We start from the raw sequence: 16,422 nt of genomic DNA, 5'->3' as shown, positions 1-16,422 counted from the left end.
ATATGAGCCTGGCCCAGCCACCCCTGCCCCCGTCCCTGTCTCCTGCAGGCCTCTGGCAGCCAAGGCCTGGCAGAGCCGCACCCCGCACAGCTGCAGATATTTATAGCCCTGTCCCTTCCCAGCCCTGTCCAAGCTCCCGAGGGCTCTGCTCCGACGGCTGTTTATCTCCCTTGGCTCCCTGCTGCAGCTTCAAATCGAGGCCATCAAGAAGTTCAGGGAAGCGTCTCCTGTAAAAACTGGCATTGTGCTGCTCTAATATTAAAGTTGTCCTTTCCAGTTCTCTGGCTGGGGGCGGGGGAAGCTGGGAGAAATGAATTCCTGACACATTTTTCTTTGGGTATTTTTGGCTTGCAGTGCCTGCATCTACCTACAGCCCATCCCCAGGGGCCAATTACAGCCCAACCCCCTACACCGCCTCCCCTGCCCCCGCCTACACCCCTTCCCCTGCCCCCGCCTACTCCCCCTCCCCAGCACCAGCCTATACCCCCTCGCCAGCCCCAAGCTATAATCCTGCACCCTACAGCGGGGGCCCTGCGGAGTCTGCCAGCCGTCCCCCATGGGTGACAGACGACAGCTTCTCTCAGAAGTTTGCCCCTGGCAAGAGCACCACCACTGTCAGCAAGCAAGGCCTGCCCCGAGGGGCCCCTGTGTACAGCCCACCACCAGCTCCGCAGGTGTCCCCCCTTGCCAGGGGTACCGTCCAGAGGGCAGAGCGCTTCCCAGCCAGCAGCAGGACTCCGCTCTGTGGCCACTGCAACAGCATCATCCGGTAAGGGCCAGCTGTGCCCCTGTGCTGGGGTGCTGGGACGAGAGGGGGACGGGAAGGCAGATGTAGGGTGAAGACCGCATGCAGGACAGCCTCAGGTCCCTCTGGCTTGCCATCTGGTCTGACCCTCTGTGAGCTTTAGCTTCCATACCTGTGTGATACCCACCTCCCTGGGGAGTTGAGAGGATTCCACGAGGTGAGTGGGTGAAGCTCCCAGCATGGTGCCTGTGCCAGCACCGCCCCCTTGGGCTAAGGCTGGGTTCTGGGAATTGCAGGTCTGGATGGTAGATTTATTGGGCCTCTTGCAAGCTGGCTGACAGTGCTAGTTTTGACCCAGCTTTCCGTCCTTTCGAGGTGCTCCTGGGTCTGTCCACAGACAAGCCCGTGCTGCTCAGGGCTTTGGTGGGCATCTGCCACACTAAAAGGAAAACGGTCATTTCATGCTTAGAGGCCAAGGATCATGGGTGGTACTTGTTTGAGTATAGTATGTTTATAGTGTGTGCATATGTGTGTGGGGGGTGAGCTTGTGTATATGAAAAATACACTTTTATTTAAAAATAAAGTATCATTAGAAAAAAATATACTCATTAGAGAAGAATTAGAAAATTCAGAAAAGTAAAAATTAAAACATAAAGCGTTTCTTCAGTCCCACTGTCTGACTACTAATCTGGAGCCAGATTAGTGTCCTGGGTCTACCATACTAGCCCTATAGCCTTGAACAACTTACTTAACATCCCTGTACCTCACTTTCCTTATCTGAAAATGGGTATCCTAATAGTACCTGCTTCATAGGATTGTTGTGAGAATTAAACACGTTAAATAATGCAGATTTCTTCTTGAATGGTACCTGGCACAGAGTAAGCACTTAATAAATGCTCTAGCCATTAGCACTGTCATCATTGCTCTTCTTACTACAATTATCAGTAGTCAACCTAATGGATATTCCATAATATACTTACCCAGTCCCCTGCTAGTGGATGTTCGAATTGCCTCCCCATCTCTGTTTGTTGCAAGTGGTGAAATGACATCTTTTTGCATGGAGCTTTATCTGAATTTCCTGTTATTTCATTAGAGCAGTCACAGAAGTTATAGCGTCATAGGGTCAAAGTGTGAATATTGTTGAGCGCTGTGAAATATCTGGTCTTAAGCTTTGGGGGCTGCTTTAGAGGAGGTACTGTTCTCTGCTTCCCCAGGGGCCCCTTTCTGGTAGCCATGGGCCGCTCCTGGCACCCAGAAGAGTTCAACTGTGCCTACTGCAAGACCTCCCTGGCAGACGTGTGCTTTGTGGAGGAGCAGAACAACGTTTACTGTGAGCGGTGTTACGAGCAGTTCTTTGCCCCGGTCTGTGCCAAGTGCAACACCAAAATCATGGGGGTAAGTGGGCCGCATTCCTCTCCTCTGACCCTCGTCTCTTTTCCAACCAATCTCTCCTCCTCCGCAAGGTTGTGGGGTCCTATTTGGAAGCCAAGAAGTTGCTGTGCTAACAGAGCAAGAACAACTCCATTTCTATCCTAGAAGGGAGTTGGTTTACCACCAATGAACTAGGGAGTAAATGAACGTGAAGCAAGAGATCCGTGGGCCACATCCCTGGCCACACAGCTTGAAGTGGTGGCAGAGCTTCTGCAAAGCACGTTACTGCTTCATAGCCTGACCTCACCGTGCACCTGCATGTGGCTTTGACCCTCGATGCCCCTTTGGTAAAATGGTGGTAACAGGTAGTACTTCCCTCCCAGGTTGGGTGGGAGGGTGAAGCATCACAGCTTATGGAAGCACACACGGAACCTGGCACCCGGCAAGTGCTGCACGCGTAGGAGCCTTTCCTCTGCCGCCCCTCGCCTTCCTCGGTGTGTCCAAGGCCCGCTTTCTGACCTCTCGGGCCCTGCTCCCTGATGGGATGCTCCGGCAGTGACCGGGGCTGGTGTGGCAGTTAAGCCTGCCTTCTTCTCCCCGCGGGACCTTTCTGTCCTGAGCGGAGGCTCTTTTCCCCAGGAAGTGATGCATGCGTTGAGGCAGACGTGGCACACCACCTGCTTTGTCTGCGCAGCCTGCAAGACGCCCTTCGGGAACAGCCTCTTCCACATGGAAGATGGGGAGCCCTACTGTGAGAAAGGTAGGACCTCTGTGCTGTGGGGAGGCCCCGCAGTCTGGGAGAAAGGGGTAGGAGTTCCCTTTCACACGCATTCAAGCTGTGCTGTTGTCCCTGCACCAAATATGCAGACCACAAGTCGGCATCTTGTGACCGCTTGGGACACCTTTCAGATGATGTTGATTTGAAGACCACAGGGTCTTGTCTGAAAAGGCTTTGGCTCTGGCCTTTGTCCTAGGTTCTGTTCCAGGCTTCGTTTCAGGCTGGCTTTGTAACTCTGATGGAGTTACTAAACTTCTCTGAGCCTCACTCTCCCCATTTGTACGAGGGGGAGATCAACACCTGCCTCCCAGAGTTGTGGTGAGGATTAAACCAAAGAAACTTCGGAACTCGTCAAGTACAGGCAGGTCCCCTCCCAGCTCCTGTGATGTTTACCAGACTCTGATGTTCCTTCAGAGTCCAGCCAACTCCCTGTCTGAATTCGGAGTTTCTCTGTTCTCCCCATACGCTATATGTTATCTTATAACTTGGAGTCAATTATGGTAAATTATGAAGACAAAGCCATCTGTTAGAGTTGGGCATCCTGGCTAACTAGCCATTCAGTCACTCACACATTCACACGCTCATTGATTCATAGCCTGCCTCTTTCAGATAAAGATTTGAGGCAGGTTCTAACAAAGGTAACAAAAACATGAAAATTAAGACAATAGAACTAGCAAAGCAGCACCAAGTAGAAGAGGGAAAAGGAAACATGCTGATTATGAAGAATAGCAGAGCTGCACTGACTGGGTAGCAAATGTGAGAGCAAAAAGAGAAACACAGTAAGTTAGTTGACTTTAAAAACCAGAAAGGAGAAAACATTCCAGTTCTTCAAGGGGAAAAGGAAAACAAAATAAAACGTTTTTTCCCCTGACAATAAATTACAAAAGAAACTTCTTGGGTTCTGAGGTACTGGAATTCTCTTTCCAGCTCTGAGGCTCACTGAATGACTTTAAATAAGTCACTCAGTCGTTCTGGCCTCAGAGTTCATATCGGTAAAAGGGAGAAGATAACACCTGTCTTTTCCCTTCTTAGGAGGAAATGGTGATGATTGGTAATTAATAAAAGTGCCGTGGTACCAATACAAATTGTTATTGTTAGTCGACTCAAAGCATTATAACTTTCATAATGTGTGATAAGCCACAATTTATGCGTGAGGCTTGTGAAAGGATGATAGATTAGCACTATTATCGGTGCTCCTCTCCCTAGCACACCGCCCCAAAAAGATTTTCAAAGATGATGTTTTGATTAAGAAGACCCAGGAAAGGGATGGTCTAGTGTTAGGAAAAGACAGCAAGGAAGCAGGTTTAGCCTCAGCCTTAGGCACACTGAGAGACCCTGACTGAAGGCTCGCAGGGGCCACTTCCAGGCTGTGTGACCATGGACAGGATGCTTGCCCTTTCTGAGTCTCTCCTTCTTCACTTAACTCTCAGAGGCTGTTGTGAGGATTAACTGAGGTAATGGGTGCACAGCTCTGTAATGGCTCTGGGAGACCCACAGCTCTCCAGGAAGCACAGTTTGAAACCACTTCCTTAAGCAATGGGAGTCACTGTGATGTTTTAAGTAAAGAAATAACACAATTTAATTTTTATTTTAGAAAGAGCATTAGAAATTTAATATGCTTGTTGAATGTGATAAAGGGTGATATTCTTATAAACAAAGTAAAGAAAGGAGAGCTAGATGATCCAATAGTGAGGTAAAGTCAAGCCTGTTGGTTAACCTGCCCTAGAGATAAAATATCAGAGTCAGCCCCGTCCCTGTACCATGGGACACCGTGTTTGGTTCTGACCTTGTCTTTTTTTTTTTTAATTATTGTGGGGGAAAAAATACACATATAAAATTTACCATCCTAACCGTTTTTTTGTGGTTTTTTTGGCTTTTCACTTTTTTTAAAAATTAATTAATTTATTTATTTTTGTGGTACGCGGGCCTCTCACTGTTGTGGCCTCTCCTGCTGTGGAGCAACAGGCTCCGGACGTGCAGGCTCAGCGTCCATGGCTCACGGGCCCAGCCGCTCCGCGGCATGTGGGATCTTCCCAGACCGGGGCACGAACCCGTATCCCCTGCATCGGCAGGCGCACTCTCAACCACTGCGCCACCAGGGAAGCCCCACTTTTTATTTTATATTGGAGTATCGCCGATTAACAATGTTGTGATAGTTTCTGGTGCATAGCAAAGGGACTCAGTCATACATATACATGTATCCATCCTAACCATTTTTAAGTGTACAGTAGAGTAACGTTAAGTATATTCATACTGTTGATTGATCTGAAACAGATCTCCAGAATTTTTTCATCTTGCAGATATGAAGCTCTATACCAATTAAACAACTCCCCTTTGCCCCTCTCCCTCCAGTCCCAAAGAAAATTATAAAGACCTAATAGGAGAAATAAAGGAAGGAATACATAAATGAGAAACTAGATTATTTTCCTGGTGGGAAAGGCCCATGCACAAACTTTATTTAATACCAATTACATTCCCCTTTTGTAGAATAAATGAGGAAAATACCAGCTTTTTAAAAAAATGTATTAGGGGATTTCCCTGGCAGTCCAGTGGTTAAGACTCTGCGCTTCCAATGTAGGGGTCTTGGCTTCAATCCCTCGTTGGGGAACTAAGATCCCACAGGCCGTGGGGTGCGGCCAATAAATAAATTAATTAATTTAAAAAAATGTACTAGGATCACACCTGTGATACCAAATTATAAAACAAAGTGACAATTTTACAGATAGTACAAAATCAAGTTTAAAGCAAAAAAATTAATCAGTAGGCAGGACTAGACATTCCAGAAATAAATTTGAGCCATTGAAAGAGCTTAATCTGTGAAAAAACGTAGGCTGCACAACAGGAGAAGGAATCACTATTTAACAAGATTTTCTGAAACATATCTTTGTTTGTTCACTCATCATTTATCCATCAAATGTGTGCCAGTTCCTGTGAAGGGCGCTAAGCATAGAGCGGAGGACTCTGCCCTGAAAAACCTCAAGCAGACCTATCAATGTCTGATATGCTGGCACATAAATGGACAGTTAAAAGATAATGAATAGATAGATGAATGAATGAATGAATGAATGAATGGGGAGGCAGAGAAGCCCAGGAGAAGCCCTCAGGAATGCTGTCTCATCTCTCTTGGGTGGGATGGGGATGAGGTCTTCCCAGAAGGAAGGCAGCCCAAAGGATTGCAGAGATTCAGGTAGACAAAGTGAGAAGGGTTTTCCAAGCCCAGGATCCAGTTCATACAGTGGCATGAAGATGGAGGAGAGAATCCAGGGCATCTGGAGACCAACTGGGCAGAATGAGAGAGAATTCAGAAGTGGGGTGCAGGGCTTGCCCTTGAGTGGAGATGGGTTAGCCTATAGCCCTGCTTCTCACCCCACACTAGTAAGTTCCTACAGAGCACAGAGTGAACCATAAACCTGCCATAATTCTCTAAAGGACGCAGAATGATGTTTTCCTAGCTCTGGTGAGGCAACAGGTTTTTTCCCACTGAAGAAATGAAGTATTTTGTCAGAAACAAGATTGATGGGCTGTGGTGTATATAAGAGCATTTGCGTGACAAACTATAATTAAATCCCAAAGGGGAAACCATACATTGGAAAAGTATGCAAGAGATATTTAACTTATCTAAAAAGCTCCATGGCAAATAGATAACTGAATGACAGCCCCATGAGTTAGGTAGTATAGTTATTCCCATTATATAGATGAGAAAGTTGAGGCACTGAGAAGTTAGGTGACTTGCCCCAGATTTGAACAATTCCTGGATAGAGATGGGATTTGAGCCCAGGTCTTTCTTTCTTCAGAACCTAAGTTCATAGCCCCCACTTCACGTTGACTCTCAGCAGGTGGTCTGAGACAGTGACTAGGCATACTGTCCACAAGGAGATCTGAGCAGAAAACCTCTGTAAGAAAAAGTCAACTGTGGCAGAGCTGTGGAGAGACAAGTACACTTCTAGGGGAATGAAGGCTTTGTAAAAGGCATCGAGATTCTTCTAGAAGAATCTAGGAGAGCTCTACAGTGAGTGCAATGGGAGTGCTGCCCACTACCAGGCCCGGACAACTGGGGCTGAGAAGCACAGGCCTGGCCCACTGTCTCACCCGTGTGGCTCTGGCCAGGCCCTTCACCTCTTCCAGCCTCATCCGCAAAACAGAACAAAAACAATTTCGCCAAGATTAAGTTTATTCATTAATTTATTGATTCAGTGATTCATCCATTCACTCATTCATTTGACATATGTGTTGGGTACTGACTTGTGTGCCAGGCCCTGTGCTGGGAGTACAAAGAAAACTAATACATAGGGCTTCCCTGGTGGCACAGTGGTTGAGAGTCTGCCTGCCGATGCAGGGGACACGGGTTCGTGCCCTGGTCCGCGAAGATCTCACATGCGTGGAGCAGCTAGGCCCGTGAGCCATGGCCGCTGAGCCTGCGAATCCGGAGCCTGTGCTCCGAAACGGGAGAGGCCACAACAGTGAGAGGCCCGCGTACCACACACACACAAAAAAACTAATACGTAGACCTTGACATTGAGATACTAGCAAATAATACAATCTAGGTGAGGATGCTTGGTAAACTGTAAAGCATTATGTAAATAATATTTGGTATTATTATCTCTTTGGCTGGGGGAGGGGAACATGTCCCAACAAAGTAGCTCAGGTATTGCTTCTAGTAGTGAAAATTTATTATCAACACAGATGCCCAATGACAGAAGAATGATCAAGCAAAGAACATGCTACAACTCTAAAAAATGTTAAAGGCTTTCACTCATCCAAAATAAGCAGAGCTGCTGGGAAATAGGATTTTTTTTTTTCTTTTTTGGGATTGGTCTGTTTGGACCGTAAGACCTGACAGAGCAGAGGAGAAAATCACCCTGCAGAAAGTTAATGACAGTTCCAGAAAGTGTTTGCAGATCAAACCAGCACAGGGTGGTGACTAAGCCTGAATCTGCACCACACCAGTGCAAATTATTGGAAAAGGAAAAAACCAATCATGTCACTGAGTATTTTGTCTTCAAGGTGACAAATAACCAATTAGGTTTCAGCCACCGCCCCCAGCCCAGTGATTTGGGGGGTTGTTCTGACATTGGGTTGATGTGGCTGGGACACTCCTCCCAGCCTGCCTGGATGCCTGGTCCTTACTCTCTGCCTTTCATTTCAGACTACATCAATCTGTTCAGCACCAAGTGTCACGGCTGCGATTTCCCCGTGGAGGCCGGTGACAAGTTTATCGAAGCCCTGGGGCATACTTGGCACGACACCTGCTTCATTTGCGCAGTATGTTTTTTGCTTGGGGTTCTGACTTTCTGAGAAGAGGCAGGAGGGACCAAATGGGGCCAGATGACCAACCCTTTACATCCCTTTCAACTCTGGCATTCTAATATTCTGTCATTTTTAAAAGCCAGCAAATACCATGATGCCTTGGTATGTCATAGCTGAGCAAAGTTTTATTACTAATAATGATTTATTAAGCAATATGGCTTTGTTACTCTCCACTTCATTAAGGACAGAAGAGTGTCTTAGGATCTGGCAAACTAGCAGCTTTCCTCAACAGCGATGCTCTCAATAGGTGGGAGGAGTGAATGATGTTGGGATTTAATAGGGGCAGGTGGCTTCCCATGGTTATAGGTCGTTTAAGATATGATGACATGATTCAACGGTTTTCCCCTAAATTTTCACCATGAACACCAGATTGGAGCTTATTGACTAATCCTATGAAAAGCTGAGATAAGTTTTCTTTTGACTGAATCTTTAGAAATCAGGGCTGAGTATCATTTCATTTTCCTAAATGGTCCTGTTCTCGATATATAGTTGCCAGGAGATAAGCCCTAGATTAAGTATTAACCATGTGCAGTTTATTTCTGCTGAACAGCCAGGTCATTTTTACCGTGAGATTGACGTTTTCCTTCCAAGGGCTTTGGGTTGGGGAAGGGGCAGGGCAATGGGCCTGCCGACATTTAGAGTCTGCATTAGAGTTCGAAAACAGTCGTCCCTGATAAAGCCCCGTAATGTGAGTCTATAGCTGACTAAACTTTATTTGGGAAAATCAATGTACTACTACTGCTATTTTTTTTTTTTAACCAGAGCTGCTCAAGGTAAATTTTGGGAATGTGTGAAAGGTCTACATAGTTTAAACTTGAACAATTATTATAGACTTATGACATAGGACAACCATAGGTATAAAGTTTACTGCAATTCACTTCAGCTTTTATACTTCATTTCTATATCCCCTCCCATCTGTGGGGTGCATTGTATTCACTCCATATATTAGTTTGCTAGGGCTTCCATGGCAAAGTACCACAATTGAATAGCTTAAACAAGAGAAGCTTACTCTCTCACAGTTCTGGGGGCTAGAAGTCCAAATTCAAGATGTCAGCAGGGACCTGTTCTCTCTCCTATAGCTGCTGGTGGTTGCCAGCCATGCTTGGTGTTTCTTGAACTGTAGCTGCATAACTGCAATCTCTGCCTCCATTGGCACAAGGCTGCCTTCCCTCTGTGTGTCTGTGTCTTCACATGACACTCTCCTCTGTGCAGGTGTCTGTCTCTGTGTCTCTTCCCTTCTTATAAGGACACTAGTCATATTGGATTAAGGGCCCACCGTACTCCATATGACATCATCTTAACCTCAGTCTTAATTAAGTCTGCAAAGACCCTATTTCCAAATAAGGTCACTGCTATGTCCCTGTGCTGGATAGGCTGGAGGTACTCGGGGTTGGGACTTTAACATGTGAATTTAGGGCAGCACAGTTCAATCCATAACACTTTTTCCAGCCCTTTGAACAGATTCTCTAATTGCCTAGAGAACCCTAAGGTCCTTAAAGGTCCTTAATAAGGAACCCTAAAGGTCCTTAAACTATATCAGGACCTCCCCTCTAAAAAGGGACAACAATATAAATATACTGGCTTTGGGGTTGTCCCCTGAAGAGCCACAGCTCAGAGAGGCACCGTACAGGGCTTTCTGACCCTTACCTTCAAGCCATGGCTTGTCTGATCCTAAGATGCTGCCTGCAAATCTGGTTACCCAACTTCTAGAAAGATCTAAGAGACTTGGAGGAGGTCCAGGGAAGACAGAGGCGTAGAGGCCTGTTCTCCAAAGGCAGGCTGATGAGAGGTCTGTGTCACATGGAGAGGGAATCATGCAAAGGTGAGCATGTGTCTGCTCCCTCAAGCTTGCTGTGTTTGGCCGAGTCATGATGGCACAAGTCCCAGAGAGAGACAAGAAGAAGCGGTAAAGCCTAGGGTTGTTCAGGCTGAGATTACAGATAAGTTCCAGTCAGGTGTGAAAGACCCACAGCACTGCCCAGAGGGTCTGCCCAAAGAAACCAGTCAGATCCCGTCCTCTGGAGAATCAGCACAAAGAATCATTACGCCTTCCCCCAAACTAGCCCTGAATAGCACTCACTGCCCCATGAAGCTATATCAAAGTGGAATATGGTTTGATTTTTGGAAAGCAATATTTTGATTGGAAAACTTTCAGTTTTTTTTCCCTTTGGTCCTTTTTCCATCACTTTGTATTTCCAAATCACTTTTAATGAGCATATATTTTCCTGTAACTTAAAAAAAAAAAACTAATAAGAAAGGAAGATCAGGACTAGCTCTTCCAGCTGACATGCTGTTTCCCCATCAGTTAGATCTCAGGGGAGCACATACTTCAGACTAATTCAGTTGAGTTTTGGGAATACAAAAGTCTCCCAGAACAAGTCTCTACCTTCAAGGAATTTAGAATCTTGAAAGGAAAACAAAGCTGACATATATGAGCAATTAATGAACAGAACAAAACAACATCTCTAAAGTCCCAAGCATATAAAATGAAGGCTGAGAAGGACAGTGTGGGTCAGGGTGAGGGTTTACCTCCTGTCTGGCTCTGGCACTTGAGTTCTGATGGAAAGGATGTGAGTCCTACCTTAGTTGGGGAAAGATGTCTTACTGGCCCTTCTTCTCCTTTAAGTCTAGTCGGTATCTAGTTGGTGTGGGTACCAGGAAGGGACGTGCTGTGGTGTAACTTCTGTGGGCAGTCGAGGGGCCTCTGCGGCTGGCCTATTTCATCGCCTTCCACTCTGTCGTCAGCACTCTATGGCCACCACTCCTTCCCAGCCAGGCCCTGCTGCCACTTGACCACAGAGCCTGGGGGTTGGACCATCCCTGCTGTGCCGCTGTGATGGGTAGGTTGGAGGCCTCCTCCACCATGGAGCCCCCTTGCATCCCACCTGCAGGCTCCTGGCCCAAGGCACTGAGTACGACCTCTCTATGACAGTTCTTGCCCTCGGTCTCATCTTATCAGTGAGCCACCTCTGAGGCTCTGGCCTTTCCTCACTCCTTGGTCTTCAGTCTCCCAACACCCTCTCCAGCCTGACTCATCCAGGGTTTTCACAAGCAACCAGCACTGTCTCAGACCAGGCAGGGTCTCCTAGCCAGAGCCCCGGCTGTCGACCAGCAGCTCCTTGCCAACTCATTCCAGAGCTGCCTTTCTATCTCTCCCACCAGTTGGATCTTGGGTGCCACCATCTTAGACTTGTCTCCAAGTTGTCACCACAGCTTGAGGCCACCACAGGAGCCTGGTTACACTCAATATCACTGCATCTACCTGGGATGTTCTGAGACACTTTCTCAGGTCATTGGCTTCCAGAGCCCATTAGCAGCCCTGTGTGGTCTCAGGTATAACATCCTCAACTGGGCCATCAGGGCCTCACAGTTGGGACCACCATGATGCCACTTTTCTTTCCAGCTTTCTTGGAGTGGACACATGCTCAGTGGCCCAAGCTCATCTCGGAAGGGTGATTTCTGTATCCTCATGCCTACCTGTACCTGGGAATTCCACCTGCACTTCCTCTCATGTCAATGTCCTAGATGTGGTCCCCAATTCTGCTCCCCATTAGGGATCTTCAGTGCCCTCTCTGAGGCTAGGGCCTGTCCCAGCCTATGTGACTTCCCAGCTGACGGGCAATTGCCAGATTGCCCACCCAGGACCAGACCTCATACTGGTAGTCCAGCAAGCTTAGTGAACTACCTCGATACAAGTCCGTAAACCCAGAACAATTTCAAGTAAACATAGCCCCTCTCTGCTATGAGGTGTGGGGAGAATGAGCTTAGAACTGGAGTCTCGCAGACCTGAATATGGATGCCCAGGTTCTACAACTTACTAGGTCTGTGACTTGAGCAAGACACTTGGGCTCTTTGAGCCTCAGCTTTCAATTGTGAAATGGGGAACAGTCATACCTATCTCATAAAATTTTTGTGGGAATTAAATGAGACCATGTAGGGACCTCCCTGGTGGCGCAGTGGTTAAGGATCCACCTGCCAATGCAAGGGACATGGGTTCGATCCCTGGTCCAGGGAGGTTCCACATGCTGCGGGGTGACTGGACCTGTGTGCCACAACTACTGAGCCTGTGCTATAGAGCCCGCTTGCCACAACTACTGAGCCCGCATGCTACAACTACAGAAGCTCGTGCACCTAGAGCCCACGCTCTGCAACAAAAGGAAGCCACCGCAATGAGAAGCCCATGCACCACAACGAAGAGTAGCCCCTGCTCACTGCAACTAGAGAAAGCCCGCATGCAGCAACGAAGACCCAACACAGTCAAAAATAAAATAAGATTTAAAAAAAAAATGAGACCATGTATACAGAGTGTCTGGCATCGTACTTGACCCGCAGTAGTCTCAACAAATATTACTGATCTCCCTTCTTTTTGTTTTGTCAGCATCTTCAAACTGCACTCATATGTTGTCATCATGGGGATATATAATTTTGCCTCTTTTTTTTTTTCAGTCAGTGTTTTCCTGCATATACTTTGCCATATTTGATTAATTTTTTCGTGGTGGCCTGTCATTGGAAAAATGCACCATAAAAATTAACTTAATCATCTCCCCATTGAGAGAAATCTTAGTCGTTTTTCAGTTTGTAGTTGAGCATATGTTGCTTTCCTGTTCTGTGCAATAGTTGCTGCAAGATGAAATTCTCCAGAGTGGTGTTACTGGGGTACAGGGCAGGCACATCTTCATGGCTTCTCTTCAGTGTTGCTACATCCCCTGCAGAAGGCTGGGCTGATCCATGTGTCCCTAGCAGTGACAAGCAGGCCTGATCCCCTTTTGGCATTGCTGACTTTTGACTGATTACTTTTTTTTTTCATTTTCTGGCTCCAGTCATATAAGGTTAAAGGTGACAAGATATTGAGGCTTTTCGTTTTATTTATTTTGCTAGATTAACAGGTGTCTAGTGATATCTCATGGAGGTTTTAATTAATTTTTCCTTTAATTATTAGTGAGGATCATTTTTCTGACATTTTATATTTCTTTAGGTGTTAATCACTTCTGTGGATATTGACTTATGAATTTGTATTGGTTCCTTATAAATTTTGGATAGCATCAGTTGATCACCTTATTGTGTATATGTTCCGTATTCCATTAATTTAATTTAATTTAACTTGAGTTTATTCCGTGTTCCTCTTGGGAAGTCTTGACTTTTAGATAGCTCAACGCATCTACACTGCTTTAGCTGTCAAGCACTTGTGGTAGGGAGAGGCAGGCTGTTGCCTTTTCTCCCGTCTGCCTGTGACAGCACTTTGTCTTAAACGGGTGGCTGAGATCTTTTGTTTGTGTCCCCCTGCCTCATGGGCTGTCTCATGCCTATCTGTTCTCTGTCCCAGGTCTGCCACGTGAATCTGGAGGGGCAGCCGTTCTACTCCAAGAAGGACAAACCCTTGTGCAAGAAGCATGCACACGCCATCAACGTGTAGGGAGCCCAGGGTGTCTGCTGGCAACGAAGGATTCAAGGAGGCTGATGTTTCTTTCTGGGGGGAAAAGGGAGAAGACAGGAAGTGACTGAGCCCTTTTGAAGTATAATTTTAGTCCTTTCTTCTGCACACAGATTGTGCATTTGCATAGTTCAGACTCGAAGCCAAATGAAGATTCCTGAACCAAGCTAGTAATTAATCCAAGACTGGAATTGTACTCCAAACACTGAGGACAGAATTCCAAGAACTCAAAAGTGAAAAAGAAAAAGTAACTTTCCCCACGCGATACACTTCCCTGAGGTCACCAGAGCAGGGACAGAGCTCAGAGCAGTTATGGAGAATCTGAAGCATTCTGCGGAGTTCTTTAGAGCTTCTCCAGCAAACAAAATGAAGTGCCAAACAGCCCTCGCTGCAGGGTATTTTTAGAGCCATAGCTGAGTGCTTGTTAGCTAAGACCCGATTGGGCTTTCCTCACCAAAAAAGGAAGTGTTATTCCATTACTCCCGTCATGGAGCTACCTCTGCGCATCAGACTTCAGACCCTGCACAGGCTTGAACATTCTCAAGGGAGCCCAGACATCGGAGGGATGTCTTCTGGGAGCCTCTGGGCAATCGACAGGGCTTCAGGAAAGGGTCGGGCTTGCACCACAGACAGCTGAAGAAAGAAGGGCTCTTCAGCTACCCTCTTTCAGTCTGAAACATCCAATGTCCCCAGAAAGCTTAGCTTCTTTTTGAGTTGTGGTGGGAAGGTGGAATTGGGTTTTTCCAGTTTTGCTTTGCTGTTTGTGAGAGGAGATTTTAAAACGACTCTGGGCTGTGTTTGGCCTCTGTTTGACTTTACGAGGTTCATTAGCATGAACGTCTAGTCTTGTGCATGTTTCATTCCCAATACTATGACTGCTCACTGCTGAAGTCTTCCTCAGCACCCCTCCCCCCAACAGGCTTAGTGACCTGTGGAAAAGAAGAGAGACAGTGTCTGAAATAGGATGGCAGAAGAGGCTGAGAACATGCCCAAACTCTGGGTGGGGAAGAGGGACCTTCCTTTCTGCCAACCTCAGTAAGAACGCACGAGCTGGCAGGACCTCCCACTTCAGAGCTGCTCCATCCTTCTCGTATCTTCCTTTAAATGCAGTACACTGATTATATACAATTGTGTTGACTGCTGGAAGGGAAAGATGATATATGATATATACACGTTTGCCATTTTGGCCAATATTTTGAAAAAGTATGAGCTGAGTTGATCTAGCAATTATTTAAGCATTTATTGAAATAGACTTGGGTCTTCAAACTTCCTTAAAGTATTAGTGATAGTTTGAGTTAAGTAAGCATTTTAAAGCTGCTTGGTGATAAAGAGAGAAGCTTAGTTTTTGAGGTTGGAAGTGGTATAGTCTCTTTCCCTTTTAGGAAGCGCTGTTATTATGCTCATTGAACATGGCCTTGAAGCAGGTGGTTTGAGTGGATGTTTCTCACTTGAGCACAATATTTAGGCTCTCTTCCAAATCACTGCTACTCTCTCCTCACTCCTGTTTTGGATTTTCTCTTTGCATGTTTGAAATGTTTTATGAGAATGCATTAGAATACTTTTTCTTCTGAGAACTGAGGCTTCCAGGGGACTGCCTTTCTACCTGAGGGAGAAGGAAGCAGCTAGATGTGTCTCTAACAAAAGGCCTGAGGTTTTTTTTCCAAGGGTGAAGTCACCAACATCCCCCAGGGAGCACCAGGAGGGACATAAGCGTGCTCCTACCACAGGACCCTTCTTTACTTCTGGTGCAGGGAAAAAGTCAATATAAAGCACCAGGCAGAGTAAAATCTGCAGGGAGTGCCTGGAGATTTTTCAAGAGTTGCAAACAAGCATTCTTTTATTTTTGGAAAGTTCAAATACACAGGAACAAGGAGGTTGCTGACTGTACAGAAAGGCTCTAGGCAGGTTTTCTCTTAAAAAACAAAAACAAAAACCCCCACAACGTTTAAATTATCAGGGACTGGTCTCGAGGAAAGGGAAAAAATTTCCCTAGACTTGTTTCCAAAAATATCGTTTAAAAGATTTTACATATACACACACACAAGTGTGCCCATTAAAACGTGTATGATCATGAAAAAGAAAAGTAAAATCTCAAAGGAGAACTTCATCATAGTCATTTATTGCATCGGTTTTTCTGCATTTCAGAGCTAGTGCAGATTCTGAGGGACTCTTTTATTTACCAAAACACAAAATCAACGACAGCAACAAACATTTTAAAGGTAGCAGGAAAAGGAGGTAGTCTGAATATTGTTCCCTCGATGTTTGTAAGTTTGGCGTAGTGTTGGGTTAAGGTTGTGTCTATTTCAAGTTAACATCGTGGATGTCCCTACAACACCAAACACAATTTTTAATAGTTCATGGTGGGGAGTACACTTTGGATCTACAGTTCTTGTCTCCTCATTGTTGACATTTATTTAACATTTATAAACATTAACTTTTTGCAACTGAGTGACTTATGTCTGCAGTGTTTGTGTTAGGAATCTAGCTTTTATAATGTTAACTTTTCAACCCAAGTACTCTTGCTTTAGGATATTTTTTAAAATTTTTAACATTTCAGAAGTGGAATATAGTGTGTTAGAAGTGTGCACAAAAATATTTTGCATGGTTTTTTTTTTTTTTTTGGCCTGTGTGAATTCTTTTTAGCAAAATAAAATCCTAAAACAGATGTGCAAATACAGATTTTTCTGTGTAAAGTTTCTTCATGTGACAACCAAAAGTAGGTTATTTCTATATGGCTGCAAATAAAAGTTTGAGACAAAACAAAATGCCCTAAGGAGAAGAAACATATAA

General features: G+C 45.6%; 1 protein-coding gene across 3 annotated transcripts in view; it reads left to right on the top strand.

Annotated features, from left to right (window-relative positions):
- Positions 1–16,172, top strand: part of LDB3 (LIM domain binding 3) — a 60,252-nt gene extending 44,080 nt beyond the window's left edge. For all 3 annotated transcript variants that reach the window (XM_060103295.1, XM_060103285.1, XM_060103323.1), the window contains 5 exons: positions 355–769; positions 1,960–2,140; positions 2,756–2,876; positions 8,041–8,156; positions 13,525–16,172. In XM_060103295.1, coding sequence (XP_059959278.1) covers positions 355–769; positions 1,960–2,140; positions 2,756–2,876; positions 8,041–8,156; positions 13,525–13,614 — 923 coding nt within the window. In that variant the 3' untranslated portion in view covers positions 13,615–16,172. The remainder of the gene's footprint in view (positions 1–354; positions 770–1,959; positions 2,141–2,755; positions 2,877–8,040; positions 8,157–13,524) is intronic.
- The last annotated feature ends 250 nt before the right edge of the window (positions 16,173–16,422 follow it).

The sequence above is a fragment of the Mesoplodon densirostris genome, chromosome 1, assembly GCF_025265405.1.
Source record: "Mesoplodon densirostris isolate mMesDen1 chromosome 1, mMesDen1 primary haplotype, whole genome shotgun sequence".
Taxonomy (NCBI): Eukaryota; Metazoa; Chordata; class Mammalia; order Artiodactyla; family Ziphiidae; genus Mesoplodon; species Mesoplodon densirostris.
The sequence above is the reverse complement of the archived record's forward strand: the minus strand, read 5'-3'. Positions and strand labels throughout refer to the sequence as shown.